Source organism: Anser brachyrhynchus, assembly GCF_964034855.1.
Source record: "Anser brachyrhynchus genome assembly, chromosome: 9".
Taxonomy (NCBI): Eukaryota; Metazoa; Chordata; class Aves; order Anseriformes; family Anatidae; genus Anser; species Anser brachyrhynchus.
The window spans coordinates 2,548,582-2,571,880 of NC_137703.1; the positions used below are offsets into that span (position 1 = coordinate 2,548,582).

Consider the following 23,299-nt stretch of genomic DNA (forward strand, 5'->3'; position numbering starts at 1 on the left):
TTCTCTCTTATCAGCTGGTTTTACCGAGTCATTCCCTACTCACGCTATCTCACACTGTTGCTGTTTGGACAGACGCCACCCTGAGTCCTGCTGGGGCAGGCACTTATCTCGGCGTTCACTGCCTTGCTTCCGCAGGTGGGCGACCGGTGGCGAGGCTGAAAATAAACTCAGCGGTCTCATGCTCAGGTAGGAAAAATGATTAGCAGGGAAGCGTTCTTCAGATCTGTGATTCTGGGGAGGGGCTCAGGGGGAAGAGTCGTTTCCAGTCTCTGAGCGCTGCCTTTTCCTAACGGACAAGAAGAGCAGCAGGAGACAGAAGCCTGTCTCGCAGCAGAGCCCCCGCGCAGCTTCCACGAACGGAAACTGCTGCACGTGGCTGTGTGCTCAACGCGCTGCGTGCACGGCTAGGAGACAGCAAACCTGCTACAACTGCTGCTGGTAGGAAGGCTACGCACCTGAAGGATGTTCTACTGGAAAAAAGAAAATGATTTGGCATTTTTAATTGCTTTAACCTTTAAATACACAGAGCTGTTAGTCAATCGTTGACCACAGGCACAGTACTGTCAGCTGAAGTGGCAGGAAAATACGGGAAAAAATGGGCTGTTTTCAAGGTACTGACACCATGGTTTTTATTTTCCTCATTCAGCTGATGCAGAGCAGAGCGGACGCTGGACAGAACAGACCCCGTTAAGAACACGCCTCTTGTACATTTTGCCCTTGTAGCCAGTATGCTATGAGCTGCATTAATGAAAACTCCAGCTATTAAAAATATTCCTGCGCCAGCTTTGGACCAGGTGTCGCAATTTCATTTGTATTTTAGAACAGAAAGATGGCAAGTGACTAAGATTTTATACATACACTCGCAAACACTAAAAGGGAACATTCCTGACACTTGGATTTCATTACAAGGCACTCCTAAAGTTATTACACAATCCTTACAAAAGGCACTCCAGCATCCTTCACCACTAAATAAAATTCATTTTGTGGCTGCTTTCTTTTCCTTTTACATGATCTAGGGAAGCACATAGCTGAGTTTTCACCTCTGTTGTTAATTTACATCTAATTATTCATTAACATGAGGCATCTACCCTTGTTGCGCAACAGAGATTGACAGGGAAAATGGCACCAGCTGGGCAGGAGATGGAGACGGGCGGGATGCGAAAAACGGCTCCGACACGGACTTGTTTGTCGTCTGCGTGGCTCTGCCAGGAGGGAGGCCGAAAGGAATTCCTGCGGAGGCACAGAGGGCCCGAGCAGAGCCCTCAGGCAGCAGCGTGCTGTACAGCAGCGTGTCTCTGCGTGTGATTTAATCCGACCAAGAAGCAGTTTTAACGAGAACGCCAACACCAGGCCGTGCTGGCACAGCCCTCGGCGGCTGCCTGACCTCTGGTTTTGCTCCTAGGGAGCTGCACTGGGGCCCAAGTCCACGCTCTGTTTTCTTCAGTCTGAACTCTCACGGCTGCAGCTTGTTGCGTTGCTGCCCAAAACGAGAATTAAGAACTGTGTTTTGCTGTTCCCATGCCAGTAGTTGAATATCCCATGGCTGGTATAAATATAATAGCCAGTAATAAACAATTTGTTTTTAGATGCGCGGCGTTCTGGGGATTTATTTTTAACTTACTGGTCTGTCTCGCACAGCTTTAAACCAAAAATACTGTTTCGCAACACAGGCACATATATAGGTTATTTTGTGCAATCGACTGACGCTTCGCAGACCTCGACGGGTACAGCTTCCCATTTTTTTTTCTCAAAACCCCGCCAGCTGCACAACCTAATGGCTCCTGAACAGCAGGACACAGAGGAACCCGTCCCCCAGGCTCACCCAAGGAGCCCTGCAGGGTTCGGTGCCTGCTCGAGGACCGCCCCAGCTGAGGGCTCCAGGGGAGGGTCCCCAGGCAGCCCGGACAGGGCTCCTGCCGGAGCCTCAGCACAGGGGAGAACAAAACGACAAAATAATACCCTGCAGGTGCAGCCTAATGCCTCGACAGGACAGCAGCCCCCACCACGTGTGCAGAGCAGCAGGAGCCTTGCCTGTGGTCACTGTTACTCCTGCTGCTGCTTCGCAGGGCGAGACTCTGCCCAGCGAAGTGGCTTTTGAGAAGTTTCAAAACAAAATTGTTGTTGAAGCGTTGCCCTCCTCTTTGCTTTTGCAAATTCATCGGCTCTTGCAGGTGCAAGGTCCCCCTGCCGCCCTGCAGAGCGCCTCCCCATGAGGGCAGCATGAGGCGCACCGCTCGTACAGGCAGCAGAGAAACTCCAGAGCCCCCATGTCTGGACAGCACAACGCTCCGCAAACAGTCGTTATTAAAAACGGTGACTTTGAATTAAAAACGGTGAATTTGATTGGAGAGCCCATGGAGCCACGTCCCCCTGCACTCCCTGTCCGGTCCCACACACCTTGCCCCTTTGGCACTGTGCGGCTCCGCTTCAGCGCAGGAGGGCAGCGGGGTGGACTCACGGCCGTGAGACGAGGCAGGGAGGAGGGCGGGGGGGTCGCTTCCTTCCCACTAGGCAGGAGCGGGTTACAAGGAGGCAGGAGAAGCATGGTTACAGCGCTAGGATCACGTAATGCCGCCTTCATGTGCCCTCCGGATGAGCCACCAACTGCAACCCAAAGCCATAAAAATGAACCTAATTCTCCGCTGCTTATCTATCAGATAAGGAAAGATAAAGCAGGCGGCAGACACTCGCGTGCCATCCGCGCTGGGGCAGCGAGGAGACCTGCGCAACGCCCGCGGCTGCAGCCTGCCCGTGCTCCGCGTGGGAAGCGGGCACGAGGCGGGTGCTGCGATCGGTTCTCCGACGGGGAAAAAGGATCCCAGCCCGCTGCTGTCCGGCAGAGCCTCGTGCCGGGGTGGGCCGCTCCCCGCAGCAAGCCGTGCGCCTCCCCGGCTGCCGTCTGACCCCCTCGCGCGGTTCTGGCCTCTCCGACAGCACCCAGCCTTCCTCAAGGATTTTGCGGCAGGCCAAGCTAATTGCGTTCATTAGCGCTCCTTCGCCCCCTGCTCCTTTAGAGGTCGTTCAAGTGTTTAAATCGTTTACAATCGCTTTTAGCAAAAGCCACACGGATTAGAGGAAACGTTACTGTAATCTCCAAAACACCGCGCAGCTCTGCCCAATTACCGGGAGCGACACAGACTGCCACCACTCACAACGCCTTTCAGAAGCAGATAGATGTGGGTTTTTAAGGTGCCTGACTCCTTTTCTTCAAAGTTCTTGCCAGGTAGACGGGGCCGAGCTGACCGCACATCACGCAGATGTTTGTCCTTGAGTCCCCTTGGCGCTGGTGTTTCCTCTGAGCGAGCGGTGCCTGCCTCTTCGCGCGGGTAAATAAATCGTTCTGCAAAAATCTGCGCTGTAAAGCACAGACCTAAAAATAGCCTTTCTGAAAAATGCGAGGTCTCATAGTTTCTTAATCATCTCAGCATAACATTTTTTTCCTAAGATTAAAAGACCGATGTATTTTAAAACAGATTAAAGGAAACGCCATTCTTACAAATACCCAGAAATCACTTCACCTTCAACCTCTACGATCGCAGCTTAATTCCCACCACGAGACGATCCCTGCCTGCCCGCGCAATTACCACGTCAAGATTTTGTGTTTGAAACAACAGAGAACTGCTCTGCATTCCCGTTCAGCTCCGTCCTCTTCTCTCGGCTAAGCCGTAAGCTGGTGCCCAGCACTCGGCGCTGCTCACCCCGGCCACACCAGGCTCACCTACAGCGCTGTGGGATGTGCACCCAGGTTGAGAGACTCGCGTGGATGTTCAGCTCGGCGTTGTTAAAATCCCTCAAAGCGTTTTGCAGGCGGGAGAACAGCAGCTGGAAGGAAGTTGTGTGCGCCAGGTCGCAGGAGTTAATTGCTGCAAACTGGAACCCCCCCGGGGCAGCCTCCGACGCTGCCCCATCAACGCACGGAGGCGGCGGGGAGCACCCCCCCTTCACAGCATGATGAATCCCCTGTCCTTGTGAAAAATCATCCGAATGCAGGAGGGATTCATTTCTCTATTTCAGTTCTAAAGAAGATTTCCTGGCATTGCTGCGATATTTAGTTTCACCTCTGCACCACGCTCAGCGGTTGAATACATCAGGAGAAAGACGTAAAAAGGAGGATGCAGGGACCCTTCCAACCCCCCAAAACCTGGCGTCATCAGCAGCAAAAATCATTAACGCGAACGGGGAGTGCTCAGGACGAAGCTGTGAGGTTTTCACTGTGAAAGACGAAGGCGTTCCCTGAAGAGAACAGCACCGAACTGTTCTGAGGACGAGCAGGATCAAACACATAAAACAAACTAAAGCGAACACGACACTGCTGTAGGATACGGGCACAGCCTGCTCTGCTACGATTTGTCTCCAGTTCCGTGATATCGTCTGGAGTCACTGCAAGTCTCCCAGGGCGTTACAGAGGTTTGCACGATTCCTGCTGCCACGCAGGAAGGTGACCGAGTTTCGGGTATGACTTTTGTCAATAAAACCAACTTAAAGAAAGGCGTCGGGCTGCCCTGTGGAATTCACGCCACCCATGTCCTTCAGGTACCAGGCGGCCCGCTAAATGTCAGCTCCCAAGTAATTCAGAAGCCGTCCCTCCTGTAGCTGCCACCAAGTATTTAAGGAAGACCCCGTTTAATCTCCCACACGTCGCTGCTTGTCAGGCCACGCTCGTGCAGTGCTGCGGGCGCCGGGTGAAGGTGGTCCCTGGGAGCAGCTCAGAGCTCAGTGGCACCAGCAGAGCCGTGGCACCGGGAGGGGCTGGCAAGCCAAAGAAACCAACCCCTGTCGTGGGTTTGGCTGGGGTCGAGTGCCAAAATGTATCCAAGATCCTCCTTCCTCTGTCTACAAAGCCGTGAGACCGGCCAGGTGGCAGGGGGCACCCATCGACAGGCTGCCCCGGGGCTGGGGGAGGGAACCACTGACCTTACTGGGGCAGAAAATGTCGTGCTGGGTACTCAGCGGGCTTTCACTAGCAACGTTAACGGGTAGCTGGAGCCGTGAGCAAGAGGAAAAAGTAGGAGCAAAATGAAAATCCCGTCTGAAAACAAATTCAAAGTAATTAAAAGCATCCGACAAAACCCTGTGATAGCGCTGGGTTTATGGCTAAAGGATCAAGGCTGCCAAATTTCATTTGAACCAAGGGCACCGACCTGCACTTTTCTGAGGTGCCCGAGCCATAAATACCGGCTTTAAAGCAGCAGCTGTAAATAAAGCACCAGCGGGAAGGCACCGACCTTAACGCCAGACCCGTAATTAGCGAGTTCTGCACAAACGCCGTAAATAGCAGCCCGCTTACAGATGCTCTGCGCATCCCCGCATCGCTCAGCCAGCCCCAGGTGCTCTGAGCTCACCCCCCCAGCACGCAGCCGAGCGCGAGCAGCAGTTTGGGGAAACTTCTGCACGAGGTCGGCAAACGGAGGCGGCAGCGGGCCCCAGAGGGGCAGCCCTGCAGGCACCCACCGGCAGCGGGCCCCCCGTGGCTGCCCCCCGTAATCCCCGTTGGGACACAGACAACAAAAGAACTCAACCCTGCCACGTGCCCTCCTTGCAGGAAAGCCCAGCCCCTGCAATTCCACCGTTGCCAAACTTAACATTTCACCCCGTGACATGTAAGGGAGTTGGGTCCCTGACATATTGCCGTGTAAGTGGTTTCAAAGCCATCGCTGACTCTCCCCCTTCCCCGTTACCCTCCTGAATGCCCACACCATACAGGACCATGCCGGCTTCCTCTCCTTTGCTGGGACGTTTGTGGCAGGAGGAGGTTTGGTGAAGCCCCCAGACGCAAGCACTGCTAGCTTCGTGTTGGAAAGCCCAGCTGCCAGCTGCCTGCCTTAAATAGCTAAATACCTCACAGCCTACTTACAAATCGATCAGGAGGGCAGAACATTTCACACGCAAGTAGGCACTTCGCTGTCAGTGCTGTTTTTGTTCTGAGCTTCTGCTGAAAGCTGATAATCATATGAATAATAAAAAATTATTTTAGTTGAGGAAAAGCCTACAACACGCTTGGGCAGACTTCGGTGTAAGCCCGCTGTGTGCAAACACCACCGTGAGCCTCGAAACCGGGACGACCACAGGCGCTGCGGGAGCCCCCGTGTGGGAAATGAGAGCCACGTGGCTCCTGCTGGAGCCACACCGCAACCGTAACGTAAATGATTTTGTGTGTACACCTACGGAGCCGCCTGGGCTGCTCTCAGCTCCCTGCCCCACCTGGGAGTGGAAGCCAGTCCCTGGTAAGCAGAGGGAAGGGGCACATTTAGGATGGGACTTCACGCACCAAAGTGCACGCTTAAAGTCAGGGTCATGCTGGAAATTCCCCGTTTCCCTCTGCTCACTGCTGAAGAGCTCTAGAGACGTGGCCCAGGACGCAAACACAGCTGGTTAGCAGGGAAATCCTGCCCTGGGCCATGCCCCGTGATCTTTTCCTAGAGCTATTGGCCCTCTGCGGAAAAACAGAGTGCAGGTTTGTGGTGACCAAGGTGAAAGTGCAGTTTTAATGTGCAAAAGAAACAAATGTGCCAAAGGAGGTGCTGAGCATAAGGCAGAGGCTGGATACATTCAGAGGTAATCATCCGGCTGTGAGGGGTAACAATTCTTACCGTGTTCCTCGGGGAAGGCACAGGGCTGAGCTCTCACGGCAACGACTGGCTGCTGAGAGAAGCGAGTTGTTTCGGATCGTGTTCTCGAGATTAAATACCTGAAAATCATTGAAACTCCAACCCGAGCTGCAGAGAAAGCAAACAACTGCGGTGGCCTGCAGGCCGCGGTGTTTTTCTCCTTGTCAGAAGAACGCCTCCGGCGCAGCAATAAATGTTGTCCCCGACACGTTTGAGCCGTGTTAGGTACGCGGCTGCTGTGTCAGTGGGTTTGCAACAGGTCAGAAAATAAATGTACCAGATTGCTGCAGTGCTGGGAAACGGTGCTCGCGCGGCACACGGCAATCCCACCGACATCCCTCGAGATAATACAAGTGCCACTTGGACAACCATCCTTTGCCTGGACGTGCCTTTTGTTCCCCAAAAAGCCTTGCTTTTGGCTTTTCCCTTCCTGGCAGCTTCTTTACGGCTCCCCCGTTTTTGTTCTTGCACATTCGGTGCAACCCGCTGCCTTCGCAAGTGCTGGGCTCCTGGTCAGGCAGGGATTTAAGCTCCGGGGAGTCACCGCTGCTGAAACTGGGCTCAGGTACGTCCCCGCAGGCCAGCCCCACGTGGCAAGGAGCAGCCAAACACGTATCAAAAGCACGATCCCAGAGTTTTAAGACTTTTTTTTTTAAAAAAAAAGAACGTGGCTGTAGCAAACCCAACAGATTTCTTCCTGCATTTGTGATGTGCACGAGCTATCGTGCGATAAACATCACGGCGAAGATAACCTACTGCAGTTTGGCTGCGATGTGGGACGATGAGGGCTGTACCTGATAAAACCTCTTGCAGTGGAAAAAAATGATGTTTCCCCAGCAAGGTGGTTATTATCCCAAGTTATAGCACATTCCCAGAGCGCCCACACTAGCCTGGACATTTGTGTGAGAGAAATGGATTTGCCAACCCATTGGGCTGAAATTTAACCCTGGATATTTTTGCTTTTCTGTCCACCTGCCAGAAGCAGCCAAAGCTCCCGGGATGGGACCTGGGCAGACCTGCGCCAGGCTGCGTCTTCTTGCAGGGCCTGAAGCCAGAACGAATCCCGAGTCCTGGAGTTACGCTCAGAGCCGCTTGTCCCAGAAACCAGGAGCTGCAGAAACCCAGCCTGGTCTTCTGCAAGGCACAGGAACAGAGGCTGAGCAGGAGAGTCAATTGGCTTCGTTATCCACTCATTTGGTGCTAAGCCCTGCAGGGATGCAGAGCGGCGAACAATACCTTGCGTGCCTGGGAGGGCCGCGCGGCTCCTGGCGAGAGCACCGCACACGGGCACGCTGGGTGCAGGCAGAACCCAGAGCCCACCTCACTCACAGACAGGCTGCGGCACGTCGTCGCGCTAATGGACGCGTTTTTACCTCAGCAGAAAATAAATTCTGTTGCTAAGATCGGAGCATTCGGGCAATTTGGGACGTGATCTGCTAGCGTAAAACCACTCTTCACGGAAACAAACTGCTGATACGAGCAATTTCACTTCCTCAGTGGCACTGAAAGATGGCTCAGAGGAGGAAAAGGCGAGCAAAGGCCTGAAAATGGAGCTACCCACGACAAGGACTGCGGGGACAGCTCTTTGTGCTCCTGTCTGCCGAGACGGATTCCCTGGCTCCCTTTGGACAGACCGCTCCTGCCCTTCGCTGCGGGCTCCTGTGCGAGCCCCAGGGCAGCACCAGCCCTACGAAGCGCCCGTGCCCCCTCGCTGGGGGTTTGGCCGAGCCCCTCGGCTCCACGGGCAGGGGGAGCAGCGCCCGCAGGCTGCTGGAGCTGGCTGGGGGTGCCGTGCCCGGCTCCGGCGTTGGGCTGCAGGAGGGTCTGGCTCCCCCCGGCAGGTGTGGGGCAGCCGCATCCTTCCCTACCTCTGTCCTCTGCTCAACCCCCCCAGGCAGCTTCGTTAGGGCCAGGCACAGCCCTGGTGGTAGCCACGAACGAGCTCCTGGTGCCCTCTGGCAGGACGCGTGCAGCAGCAGCCCCCTTGGTGCAGGTGGCCCCAGGGAAGGTGGGACGTGCTGGTAAACACCAGCTAAGGAAACGGTTTGGGGCTGACAACTGGCCCCGGGTACTGTGCCTAAATATCAACATCTCTCACGAGCGCTTCATGGCGAGGAAAAATGAAATTCATCTTTTTTTGTCACGCGGGGAGAGCGGCCGTCCATCACAGCACGCCCTACGACCACGGCATGAGCTATCGGCGGATCTCCTAGCAGGCTGTGGCCAACTGGCACGCCGAAGTGCCTTCAAATATCCCAAAATTTCATTTGTGCAGGAGTCGCTGGCCACCCCAGACAGGAGAGATGCCGTAGATAGGCAGAACAGGATTTACATCCAACAACGCTTCAGCGGGAGAAAACATCCTTGCACAAAATTAACCCAGCCTTAGTGAGCCAAGAACGCCACTTTTTAAACTAAGGGATTTAGAGATTAGGAGAGGATTTGTACCTATCCGTCACGCTGGGCCTGCTTTCATCTTACAAAGCTCTCTTAGTCAAACTTCACTAAAAATCTTGTCAACATTTGACTATTTTTAGATGAACTCACGGTGTTTGGTAGCTCTGGGACGCCGAGCTCCTGACAGGGAAGATTTACAGGACGGCAGTACGACGTGGAGCCCACCGAAGCTGCACATCGTTATTAATATCGCCCGCTGTGCTCTAACGGCCCAATTAACAGGCACAATTGTACCAAAAGCCCAGGCCGTTTTGGTGCAGCTCTGTTTTCACCTGGCGAATGGATGTAGAGGAATCCTACGCAGAGAAAAGACGTTTGTGACCTACGAAATGACGGAGTGAGGACAAGTAACAGGAGGAATTTGTTCAGACCCATTTGAGAAGTGCTTTTCCCTCGAGTGCACCAGTCACTACAGCACCTAAGCCCAACACCCAGCAGCGTGCCTTTGAGCAATCAGACAGCTCAAATTCGGGCTTTTTATTTACAGCAAGGTGCACTCACTCTGTTTGGGACGTGTGTGTACATCGAGACCTTTCTAAACTCGGTATTTATGTAGCTCCTAATTTCTACATCATTGTTTTATTGTAAGATATAAATCCCCACTGTGTGTTTGGAGCAGCTTAATCTTTATTTTCTCTGCACAAACATGCAGTTTTCAAGAAAGAAAAATGCCTTCTCCTGACAGGAATTGGTAATTTTCTCCACTGAGAAAATTTCTTCCCTTCCTAACAAACGTCTATCAATCAAAATGACGAGAGAAATAAAGTGACCGAATGAGCGTGACTGAGAAAGATCTAAGCCAGCCATTGGATTGATAAATTCTCTGTTTAAAGTATAAAGTATAAACAGAAGCAACGGAAACCCACAACTTCCAAAGCTTGTTTTTTATGCATCATTAAGAACAGGAGGTACCTGATGAAAAAGATAACCCGTGCCCATCTTTTAACCACGTCGTCGTTCAAGAACTCTCACGACTCCGAGCTCCTTAAGCACAGGAGCACACGAGTAGGCTGCAAATGGCACTGCGAGCTGCTCGAGAGCTCCTGAGATCAAAGTAGGTTAAGAGAATCAGGCTTATTTACCGGGGGAGAGCGCGAATGTGGTTGATAAAGGACGAGAGCACTGTAATTACTTCCAGTTCCTAAAGCTCACAGTCCTTTAAGTACCCAGAGCACACACTCTGCAAATGGCATTTTAAGTTGCTTGAGCATTTGAGATCAAAGTAGCTTAGGAGAATGATACTGATGGTGCGCAGGAGTCTGAGTAGGAGTCTGAACAAAGTTGATAAGTGGTTCAAGCTTTCTACGCAGTTCAGGCCACTACAGCGTAAGTACCAAGTAATAGGAGAAAATAATACAGGCCTGCTGGTGCTTGGCTTTCCAGAGCTGGACTAGGGAAGATGAGGAGTAGGAAAGATGAACTCAGAGGATGGTGATTTTGGCAGCGCCATCTAGCAAGGGCCAAACAAAACAGTCATCCACCTCGAGGGGTATCTGGCAAACATGAGCTAAATAGGATGAAAAACCTGGTTATGAGATTTAGGCTTCTAGCCAAAACAGCTGGAAGAAAAACCTCGAATTATGCTCAGAATGGTTCCTAAAGGGCACTGCGGTGCCAGTTACAGTCAAGTGAAAACAAAACAAGAAAGTACCAGCGACTAAGAAAATCCACTCGCTACCATGAATGTTAATCGAGCAGTAAAACTTTTAACTGTTCTTTTTATAGTAAGAAAAAACATTTTTTTCCTAGTAGAAAGTGTTAGCTGTACCTAAGAAAGCCACCAAATATCTAGACTACCAAGACACAAATATCAAAACCGAAGAACCCCATAACCGCACTACTAAAATGCCTCCGACACTTACCAGTTGTCTATTTTTGGCTGCCCACACCCATCACGTCCCAGTTAAAAATCTGATTCTGTGACTACCCAGTACACTCTTGGCTAGGCAAGTCCAAAAATAAGTTGTGAAGAAGAACCCAGGAACGTGCAGGACATGCATTTGACAAAAACATTTTAACAGGCTTCAAAATCCTTCCGAACTGTATTTAGTGACTTGGTCACACAACTCGCAGAGACAATACAAAACACATGGCCAGACCATCAACATCTGTACATTACAAAGAACCAAGTGCTGGTACAAAGACTGTCCTTTCAGCTATTACGTATGCAAATCACCAAAGAGGAAATTTTTTCTCTTAAATCAACCTGATTTTAGGAGAAAAATGTTTCACTGAAACACCTCAAACCTCTAGAACAAAGTTCAGTTTGCCAACACAAGCCCTACTGGTCTGAAGAAAGGCTGGAACCGAGCAACTTGTTCTCAGTAAAACGTAACTTAGGAAGAAATAAAACCATACCTGCTTCGTCATAGGATACAGTCAGTTTTTCCAGCATTTCTCGATCGATTGATAAAATCTGCTGTTCCAGGATGGTTTGGTAAGACAGCACGCTGTTCTCCTTGTCCTTCTCATAGTCTTGAAGATGTTGCTTTAGGACTTCAGGCAGCCGGGACTTCACGTATTCTGCTGCTGACTGTGTAGAAAAGAAGCAAAGGTTTCATGAGGACCTTTTCTTTTTGAAATGCTTCGTGCATATCCATAGCATTTATTTTATTTTAAAGCATTTTCAAATCAATAAAATGCTCTCATTACTACCAGCTCCACAGTGTGAAGTCAACAGGTCGTTTCTCTGCCAAAATCACCCGTGTGCCCAGAACTCCCACGGAATCAGGGATACAACAGCCGCAAACCCTCCAGCGGGGGCACAATCCTGCTCTCCAGCAGGAAGGTTACGGGAGCCCAAAACCAGTTCACCACGCTTGACTGGACACATACTGCGATACTGAACTTTCTTCACCATAAGCATATTTTGAAAACGTAACTACATCACATAATGCCTTTATTTTTAATTTTAAATATCAGACGATCAATAGGAGTCTCTTCTCCTGCTACGGATACATAACCAGGTTAGGACAGGGAGCCCAAAATAAATCTTGAATAGCATTAAAAAACTACCTACAGATATACAGCCAAACACAGAAAATTACTCCTATTTTTTTTTTTCTGTGACTGCTCAAAGCCATAAGCAAACAGGAATTAACACAAGGTGGCATGGTTGTACCAATGTTAGGGAGCCTTATGCCGAAATGCACAGGGCAGTGAACACCAAGAGCTCCTGCCCCTGGGCAGTGTCCGCCCTTCTGGCTTTCCACCAGCGATACAAACCTACCTGGACAGGAGGGATGCAGCGAAGGCTGCTGCCCCGTGCTCCGGCTTTCCTGCCAACTCCCAGGCAGGAGAGAAAAAGAAATGGTGAAAAGGTGAGATTATTCCAGGGACTGGCCACAAGTTGCCCCCCCGCTCAGCAGCACGCTCTCCTGGGTTTATATTTAGTTTTCCAAAGTCAATTGCTGATTAATTTACAACCTTAAAACATCACCGAAGTTGCGTTCAATTTATCTGCAGGCTAAACCATGTGAGACGAATGAAATTATTGTAGGGAAACCAGAGGAGCTCTCCCCACGGGTACCACACAGTCGACGTTACAGTCTAATCGGTGTTTCCTTCCCAGGGAAGGCCAAAAGAGGCGCCGTAGGCAGGCCTTTATATTTCACGTTCCTTCGAGAAGAGGTTTTACTCTGCATGGGGGCATTTTGGGCTCTCCCACTGCAGCAGTTCGAAAGAGCAGGGAGCAAAGGAGGGTTTGGGGCTTTGCACACACTCACTTTGTGGCACCCATCCCGTGCCCTCGAGTGCAGACGCGCGCACCGCTGGCCGTGCACAGGGCAGACCAAGCTCCGCTCCCGTCCCAGAGGTCCCGCAGCCCAGGCAGAGCCAAGGGGCAGCCGGAGAGGAGCCGATGGGAAACCACTGGGACGGCGAGGGCGGCACGGCGGCAGGACGGACGGACACCACGGGACGGACAGACACCACGGGACACCTGCGGCCCGAGTTCACCGGCACCGCAGTGGGGACAGAGACCGCCACACAGCAGCCCCTGCAGAGGGCCTTTCCACAAAGCCACTGTCAGGATTACATCACAATTTTGAGAAAATGTAACGAAAACGTGGTCCTGCTCTCGTAGGGGGCTCTGCGCTCTGAGCCCACAGCAGCTGGGGCAGCTCATGCTTAATAAAAACCATGAGAAACAAGAGAGCAAAATTTCCCTGGCTCTTTTATAAAGCTGAGAAGGCCGCATCCTCTGTGGGTCTGTTTTCCCTCCGCAGCTCCCTTCTCCAGCTGAACAAAAGGCTGACTTTAATAGCTCCATTGATTTTAAGGTATTTCATTTGGCCACAGAAAGCTACTATTATACGTTATGTACCTGCAAGGTAATATACTTGCAGAGCTTATTCACCAAAAAATCACATTTTTCTCTAGTTACTAAAAAAAAAAAAAAGCCTGCACAAAACAAAAATCACATCAGGAGACGCTGAAATGCCTCCCTGTGCAGGAACCCCAACCTCACAAGCACCCCCACCCTTCTGTAACCGCCCCAATTGCCCATGTTTCTTACCTGACGAGGACTACGCATTCAAAGGACTTAATTTTTATAACTTATGCTGTCTGCTAATATCTGCCCTGCTTTTCCGAAGTGTATCCTTCTGGGAGCTCCCTCGGATGGGGGAAGGAAAGGTCTAAAACGGTTAATTACAAGCTTCTTCACAAAGCCACCCAGAAGGCAGGCGGCGCTCCCCGAAGACGTCTCCTTACACAGCTACCCCGGGTGGTTTCGAGGTGGCTTTCCATGCTGAGGAATTGAAGAAAACGGCAGCAGAGCCCCTGCATCAACTTCTCCTGGGCTGCAGGTTTCAAAAACCGTACACAGCCATCACCTGCCTTTGCTGGCTTCCATTCCTGTTGCTGCCTACTGTAACTGAGTGGCCTCCCTAAGCGTAGGTATGCCCCTGGCTGCAGACGACCCTGAATTAACCCCGATACCCCCACGTTAATGCCGATACCCCCCCATTCAGCAGAACCCTCGTAAAGTAACACCGAGAGGCAGCCAGGACAGGCCTCGCGTAGGAAAGTCGGACGTCTGGTGTGTGAAAGCAGCGCCTCCGTAAAGGCGTTACGTCCTCGGCGGGTGCCGCCCCTCCTGCAGGCTGCAGCTCAGCACGTCTCCCGGCTGGAGTCACCGACCTGCTCGCCCCTTCCCCATCCAGGTGTCAGCACAGCAACGCAGCGACCTCGAGACGAGAGCTCGGAGGGGCAGCAGGAGCAGCACCCAGGGGAGATCCGCTCCCACGGGCACGTCTGCGGGCAGCGACCCAAGTGCTCTGTGGCCAAGCGCATGCATTAGGACAGCAAGCGTTCAGCAGGTCCACGACCCCGTGAAAAACATGTCTCTTTTTTGGGCTACAGTACTCACTATCTTTACCTTGCTGCATTCAAGTGGCAATTTATACCAAAGGCAAATAACTAAAATCTCAAGACAGAGCAGGGGAAGAACACGTGAGGAAGTGTTTATCAAGACCAGGTATTTTCCAGCTGGCTGGGCCAGACGGAATTAATTCAGCTACAGGTGGCTGGCTGGGACAAGTTCCTTACCAACCTCTATCTTCAAAAATTCAGAGGATGGCAAGACACTATTTGGAAAGGGTAAATGCAGGGGCTCCTTTTAAAATAGAATAAAGAGGGAGAAACAGAATCACAGACCAGTCCGTTCAACTTCAGCGCCTAAATAATGGAACAAAAGATCAATTGATTTCTAAGGATGAGGAAACGGTAAGATTTGGAAGCCACAGAGAGCGAGCTGGTTCTCTTGGGGTGTCTGGAGACGTCAATTTGGTTCGTAGCAACCTTCCTCCGAGCAAACCTTCCTTTGCTCACTGCAGGCAGCATGCCTCTGCTCTAAAGTCTCAGCGCCACTGACACATCATCAGCCCAGACACAGCTTTGGGAACCCAGAGAAATAGCCTTCCATGTAAACTGGGATGCTGAATCCCATACAGACTGAACATGTCAGAGAGATTTCCATGGCCAAGATGCATCCCCAGCATCCCTTCTGACCCGCCAGGTGAGCTGGGCGCTCCTGGGGAAGCCCCCGTGGGTGTGCCGCTGCCACCAGCACCGTGTGCCTCTCATTCGCTCCTCTCCAAGCTCAATCGTTTTATGGTCATGGAAAGGATTTCCACCAGAGGAATGTGAAATATGTACTGATCCCTCTCGGGATTTCACATTCCGCATACTCTTATATACATGTTTCTGGGCTTACATCTTCAAACCCGACCCAACCACAGCTCACTTCTCAAAGAAGAGTGCCCTTAACTTACGTCTCACCCCGCTTCCAGGCCGGCTTCACGGGCAGATTCCTGCTGCTTTAAACGCAGCCCAGCACCTTCACTCCCACTTCACCTCCTTTCCACATCGAGCTACCCAGCCATAAGGCTTTAAGAGGTGTTTCGTGACACCTCGGTCCCCTTCTGGGTGCTCACGGCAGGAAGGAAGTGGTCAGCGAATATTTTTTGCACTCCTGTGGACGGGAGCTGCGCTCACCGCAGGCAAACCGCCTCCTCAGCCTGTTCACGTGGCCACGCAGGAGGGGTTGGTGCTGGCTGAAGGAGATCCAAAAATTCTGCCCCCGGACCCACGCGTGCCCCTTACCGGAGCGTAAGGGAACGTAGGGGCACAAGGCCCGAATCCGGAGTCTTGCAGGGCTGATGCCCTCCTTCATCAGCACGAACCACAAATAAACTCCTCTGAAGTCAGGGGAATTTTGCTAAGGCAAACCCCTTGGAAAAAGGACGCGAAGCTATTAATAGCGATTCAAAAGGAAAACACGATAGCAAAACATAATCTACTCTCGAGAGGATAATGCAAGATCTACCAATGGTGCTAGGACGAACGTTTTGCCCTCCAAAGCCAGGAGCTATTTAAAGAACAAACAGGTCGAAAGAGGCTCAGGAGTAACGTTTTCCCATAATCTAACTGTTGCTACAATTAGCCTACCAGTTCTATTTCCAAGTGTCTTTTCCTCCAAAGGAACTATTCAAGCAAATAATTTGCTATTGATCAGTCCGGATCCCAGGAAAGCCGAGCTCACAGTTTTAAGCAAGGTTAGTAGCAAAAGCACGCCTCCAGAAATGCCGCAGGACTCAGGAATCTCTCCCGGGAATTTCGACGAGACCGAACACTACACCCACCGCTATTACTTCGCAATCCACGCACCGTACATTTCCGTAGCAGGAAAAATATTAGCCTCACAAACATCTTTAGTTAATCAGCAGCTCTGTCATCACGAGAAAATTAACCTGATTCCAAGGAGATGCATAAAGTTCAAATTAGCATTCACCCCGGATTGTCAGAGAGAGATGAAATCCATAATTACAGTAATCCACAGCTGCTTGCACTGTAGAAAATAATGAATTGCCCAGTGAGAACCGGTGTCCATGAAATGGAAAGAAAAGGCCATCTGTTGTGGAGCTTCGCTCTGACTTCATGCTTCGAGCACGGAGAGCTCCATCTCCTCTGACACAGGCGGCATGTGGATTTACGGCTACGAGCAATCCAAACAACCACAGCACCAAACAGAAAGAGTAGAAATAAAAATGAGAAATGATGATGATTTATGGCTTTAAATTATGCATTTGAGCGTCTTCCCTAAGACCGCGCTTGTCACTCACTTCTTAAATAGACTTATTTAGACGTCCTCGAACGAGCAGCAGGTGAGGCAACAAGACATGTAAGGCAGGGACGACACGTTCTGCTCTGCCGCCCACTCCCCCTCCGTTAGGCAAGGAGAGGCATCGGGCTGCGGGGGGCACACTTGGTGTTGGCATGGGGCTCCTCGATCCAGGACGTGGATCAGAAGAGGCGAGGATAAATGCAAAACGATTATTTTCCATCTTCCGATGGGAGAAGGGACAGCGAAATGGAGAAGGGACAGCGAAATACTTGCTCAGTTCTTGAAGAAAGAATTTTAATTAATTAGAATTACCAAGAAGCACTCCGCGTGCTACAGCCAAGCAGTCACTCGCACTACAGCTAAGGAACACAACTTGGGGCAGGGAGGGATTTGTCAGAGGTTACACCGTCGTTGGCAGAGCCACAAGGAGGGCTTCCAACACAGGACGTCTAATTAAAAGATTAATTTTATCAAAGCAGGGGGAGCGTTACGATTATCTTGTCTGACATCTCAAATCGGGAGGACCACAGGACTGCTCTGTCTCGTTGCTTGAATAAGTCATTTAGAGAAATATTCAACTCCATTTCGGAGCCAGAGGATCTTCCATTGCCCTTGGAAGTTAATTACCCTTCCTGTTAGCGGGTAATTTCACATAGCACAGAAAACGTTCACATCATTTCCAGTCCGAATCTGCTATTATCTATGACTTTCAGCCACTGAATCGAGTGAAACGTCTGCTCACCTGCATTGCTCTTTCTCATGTAAATACATGCAAATTGATCCCATCACCCCATTATCCTCCCATTGATAAACCAAATAGATGGAGCTCCTCGAAGGGCACGTTATTTTATGTCAAGTCAGCGTGCGCGTTTTCTGATCTCGTGGTCGATCCTACGGTGGATGTGCTGCCCCTTAGAGAGGGTGAAAATGTTCCCAGGTAACTCAGCGGGATGATACGCCGCCAGCAGAAATCCAAGCATGGGTGGACCCATTTTATTTGGTTGTCATAAAAACCAGAAGATTTATTCTGGTTCTTTAAACAACTGCATGCATGCACCAAAAAGCAATGTTTAGTAAATATATTAAGAGTAATAAGAGGAGCTATTACCCTAATAAAAGGAAATGCATTAGGACCGAAATTGCATATGAGCAGACACAAATTCTGAATCCTAACTGTGCTAGGAAGGCAATTATTATTCATGTCCTTTTTAGGAGAAAAATTAAAATGAGTAGGGAAATTAAACTGAAAATTAGCCCCAGACAAAGCTGTGATTTTCTAACGCTCCTGCTAGTCTTAACAAGAAGCTGAAGCTGACTGTGAAGGGGTTGTGTTTCGCAAACCCTGGAAGATGCACAGGTAGAGACACAAGAGACAAACAATGACAACTTCCACGTCCACTTGGCCATATGTAAAGGACATCGCCATTTGGCATATGAATAATACCTGCACTTGGCAAAAGGCATGATTGAGCTAGTGGAACACTGCAAAGATGTTTGAATGAATTATTAAAAATGAAGGAGGAATGTCAAGGCTTTGCCTGAATTTTCTGATAATCGGTTGCCACTATGAACATGGAAGCAACCAAATATTAAAGCAAGAAAATTAAAAAAAAGAGGTTTTAAAATGCATGAAAATGCTCATCTCCTACCAGTTAACGCTGCAGGAAAATCTGGGTCCCAAATTGCAATTTATGGTCAGAAGAGATTACTAAATATAAACGCCCATACAGCTACAACAGCAGGGACTGCGTTTGCTGAAGACCTGCCAGGAAGAATTTCATCCAACCCAGAAGAACTGAAAATTTTCTTGTATTACTATGATCAAATCTAAGCGACGGTGGATCAAATTTTTTTTTCTTATGTTGGCATAAAACCCAGAAGCAACAGAAGCAGAGATACCGCTGAAAATAATGGCTGAAATATCATTAAAACAACTAACTTTACGAGGGTATCGAACTGCTCATTTTGCAAGCTAGGCATCAAATGTTTCTTTGATACCGAAAACTACGGCATTTTGTATTTTACTGAGCTCATCAAGTTCGACACAGAAGGCGAAAAAAGAAAAAAGTCGTGCAAAATGAAGGCTGTTTTGTGCAACCCCTGAGAAAATCGTGTTTAAAACTTGGTGACTGTAACCCTGCATCAGTACAGACACTGAAACGAATGCCTTCATCAGCTATTAAAGAGCCTTAAAACTGCTCCAGAGGATTTCTCCAGGTATTTCTGTGCAGATGCTTTTGCAAATAGCAGTAGGATGTAAGATGCTTTATGGAGAATCAGTTTTACCCAAAGCCTTTCATTCTGCTGCTTTAGTTTAGTGAAAAATGTATTTATAGCCTATTAGACACAACTAAATAGCAAGAGGCTTTCTTCTTTCTATGACATTGTTCTCTTTCTCCCAGCAAAGAGAGAGTGAGCACAGAGGAATATTTCAGTCTAAATGGTCTCTCCTGATTTAAAGCTATCACTTTCTGCCAAGCAGGAGTCATCGCAAGAATTAGAAAGATTCAGCCCGGGCTGAAACACTCTACGAATTAGCTCCTTATGCAGGAGAACAAGAAGATTCTTGCTTGTAATTTACCAAAATTCAACCATCTGGTCAGAAATTTATAATCTATTTTAGATTCTTACTCTGTAAAAAAAAAAAAGAAAAAAAGTAGTCAAAGCAATCCAGTTCACCTAGAGAACATTAAGGAACAAGATGCTGCTTCCCCCGCTGTAGCAGCCACCGTTCTGGCACCCCCTTCTTAAACAGCTGCAGCTGACCCCGAGCAGGGCCCGTGCAGGAGGCAGCACCCACAGGGTGCTCCTGGGTGCCAGGAGCGAGACCACTGGGCCACCGCGGGGTGCTGAGGCCCAGCGGTGCACAAGGAGAGCAGCGCCCAGGACGCCTCGCCCCGTGCAGCCTGTACCCAGAGCGTGCCGCTGCTGCTCGGCGCCGCCCGGCTCCCCCACCTGCCTGACCGCGGCTGATGTAACCCCCGCAGGGGGCTCACGCGGAGCTGCTCTCCCTTACGGGCTCCCACGCAGCAGGCCAGGTGCACGGACGCCAACCTCCAGGAACTCCTCAGGGCTCGGGCTGCAGCACGGGGTGGATGGAAGTCCGGCCCTTCCGTGTTACGCCGTCCTAACTGCGGGGGAGGACACACGTTGGGCATGCTGAGAAGCAGACCTACAAGGATTGCTTTTAATGCATTCTGAAAAAACCACAGGGGAAACGTTTGGGAAGCGCAGGATGGCACACACTGGTTACCACGCCGCTGCTCTGACCGCGTTTTCCCCCAGGAAGCAGAGCACCTGCAGGGCTCCCACTGCTCCTGCCCACAACACCCAGTCCCGTGCTCCTGAAATATTTCTGCAAACAATTCCGGTACCATTTCAAAACTGCAAAAAGGCTTAACGAGTAGAGAACAGACAGGAATTTTCCAGTAACATCAAGTACTACTATTTTAATTCACGTGGTCACAAAGCACCTTGGAGATCCCATGACCACAAAGAGCTGCAGCAGCAGGCAGCAAGTCGAGCACTGCAGAAGAGCTCTGGCCAGGCGCTGCCCACGACACCCAACAGCCAAGCCCTGAACCACCAAGGCTCGTACCAACCTGGATTTGCCTAACGGTGGAAGCAATCCTTAAGCTTTCACTCTGTATTAAGAAATCACATTAATAATTAGCCCCAGGATACATCCGATACCGCGATGAGAAAGAGATGCGAATTAAGATAAAGGACTTTGCTGTGAAAAAAAAAAAAAGTATCTGAAGCCGCAGAGCCTAAGGGTTAATCCAAGACCCGTGGATGTGTTCTGCTGTGCCGCTCGCCCAGGGGCTCAGGAGATTAATGAATAGATGACAGCACTGCAATTTGTTCCAGCCGTATTTACGGAGTCCCCACTGCCTCTTCAAAAGCTGTAACAAACGGTGCTCACAAACAGCTAACGAGGAAAACGTGGCCGTGTAGTCCTGTAAACGATTTACCACGGGCCCGCTGACATTTTCCTTTAGCCACGTGTATGGAAATGAAAGTTTGTGAAGATAATGACTTGGAGATTCAATGAGCTCTGTTTAAATGCAATTACGGATCTTTCGCTTCTGTTCTCTCCTCGCCTCAGACCTGAAAAGGCTGCTGTACGGACCCCGGCTGCACAGAATGAGCAAGGAGCGAGCAAGGGAAGTGCTGCATTCACCCTTCATGTAAAACTAATCCGACGCTGTTCGAGAAGAGTGAACTTCTGTCTCCTCCCCGTGTGTCCCAGCGTAACGCCAGTCTGCCAGGAAAAAAAGATTTCTCCTGCCTGTCAGACCTGGTGGTCATGTGGGTGAAGAGGGGCTGAAGCACAAGATCATGGCACAACGCTGTTTAAAGAGGCCACTGTGATCCTACAAGGTATAAGTAGCAGAATGCGGCTGTAATGAGGTGGTTATGGACCCATTAATGGCATACGGCATCTACTTCTTATCCCTGCTATTCGAGAACCAAGAGATCGTCTAAAGGATTAAGGACAAAACGAACAAGCAAACAAGAAACACCGAAGGTTGCAGAAGCAAGGAGCTGTCTCAGTTTACCGAAGCTAAGGTGAACTCATCTTAACGAGGCAGATCAGTGAGGGGACCCGGCAGGCCAGGCTGGGGGATGGATGGACTTGATGTTCTTGAAGGTCTTTTCCAACCTAGATGATTCTATGACTGCAACGTGCTACAGAGAGAACAGAAATTTGGCAACCTTTTGGTAGATCAGGAACCGAGGAGGAAAAGAATGGCTTCAGCCACTCAGCTCAATCCCCACTGCTACGGAAAGTGTCCTTCACTCGGGATTCCTCGCCTTCGTTTGCTCTTTCATCTCTCAAGTTCGGTACTTACCAGGCACCGTTACACATGCAGAATTCATAAAAACTAAAACATCCTCTTCAGTGAGGACACACGAACCTTCCCGAGTGGAAAGAACTGACAGCGAGCAGTCGTACACAAGACTTAATTAAATGGCACAGACTCAGAGACGGGGACTTCATTAAGCAGAATCGCAGCCAATTGCCATCTGTAAGTAAGGGTCCCAGTGCACGTTCATCCTCTAGTGCCGCTTCTCTACGTGCATGCTGAAAGCAGTGCCCCTGAGAGAAGGGAAGGCAGAAATCAGACCTCCAGTGAGGGGAAACACAAGTGCCTGGGTGCTGTCATTTCTTCCCTCTAAAAATGTACGTGATTGAAGAATTAGAAAAAGTTCTCCTGATCGTGTGATCATCTCTTGGCTTACCGAGTCCAGAGAACAGTAATTACCGGGGCATGAGGTTAGGAAAAGGACAGATAAAACCCATGCCAGGGAGCTGTAAGTTAGAGTTTAAATGACAGTTTCTTGAAACGCAATTTAATTAAATATGATACTACAAAGTAATTTTGTTTCTCTAGCTCGTTAGGACAAGGGGCTGTTAATGGCACTTATTACCAAGGCAGAAGGTCAAGTGGATTTCAGGCTATTTTCATCCCTGGATAAAGGGAGGGACGAGGGCCCAGCAAGTGAAATTATTCAGCCAAACGATTTGGTGCTGAAGCGTCGGTGTTTCAAACACCCCTTCCTGTGTGTTAGCCACCTGAATTTAGTGACATTGCTGAATGAAAACACCCAAAAAACCAGAAGCCACAACCAACCAAAAATCAGATACACGCAGGTAAGATCCGAGGGTCTGCTGGAGACGTGCCGAGTCTTCATCAGCTCCGACCACAAACGCGCACTCTCAGCCTTGGAACAACACAAAAGCACACGTTGGAGTCATCGCTTCAGTGGTTTTTGTACCCTTACACGTTATCACACCGTGCTACACCCAAACCGAGGCATTTCAGCAGCAGCAGACGCAGAGGTACAGCCGTGACCAGGTTTCCTTCCACACCGCACCACACCAGCTTACGCTGTGAATCGGGACTGATTAAATGTTCAAACAGCCCCTTTTTGTTACTGCTTCACTTTGCAATTTCTCCCTATTTTTAAGAGCAGCCGCAGCACGGATTAAATGCCCATGATATCACACTAAAAAACTTCAAAGACGCAACTGGAAGTTATTCTGCTCTTGCATTAGAGCCTCCTTGAAAAAGCTCCTGGTCTGAAGAGATAACAGAGCGCAACTTTGATTTTAAGCCTTTTGTATTGCTCAGCATGTTTGTGTATTAAAGGGGCCCAGCCTGAAGTTTCCAGATTTCACGGTGAGCCTCGAGACGGCAGAAAGCACGTACCTTGTAGCAGGAGCACGCGTAGCAAAGCGACTTACGCAACGGCGGCTTGTGTTTTGGAAAGTTCCCAGAAATATTCAACCTTTAACTTCCACGAGGTTAACCAGAAATTTAACTAAGCCTAAGCCAACGTTTCTAAAGAAAAACAGTTTTCAGATTTTTTGCAGCTTGGCGAAGCCCGGTAATGGTAAGGGCTGGCTGTGGTTTGGCTTTGCCAGCAGCGAGGCCGTGCTGGCAGCAACCCGGCAGCCCCCCGGCGTCCCGAGCGAAGGCATTCCTTGCTGCCTGGGTGCCGCGGGAGGGCTGGGAGCACTCCCCGGGGCTTTCTGCACGCTTCTCACGTCCTGAGCTGAAACCCGTGGTGCGTGCACCCTGACTGAAGACCTGTGAGT

At 50.1% G+C, this 23,299-nt stretch overlaps 1 protein-coding gene across 3 annotated transcripts in view; it reads right to left on the reverse strand.

The window, feature by feature from the left end:
• PPM1L (protein phosphatase, Mg2+/Mn2+ dependent 1L) overlaps window positions 1-23,299 on the reverse strand; it is an 85,630-nt gene that overhangs the window by 12,746 nt on the left and 49,585 nt on the right. For all 3 annotated transcript variants that reach the window (XM_080604429.1, XM_080604428.1, XM_080604430.1), the window contains exon 2: window positions 11,424-11,598. In XM_080604429.1, coding sequence (XP_080460555.1) covers window positions 11,424-11,460 — 37 coding nt within the window. In that variant the 5' untranslated portion in view covers window positions 11,461-11,598. The remainder of the gene's footprint in view (window positions 1-11,423; window positions 11,599-23,299) is intronic.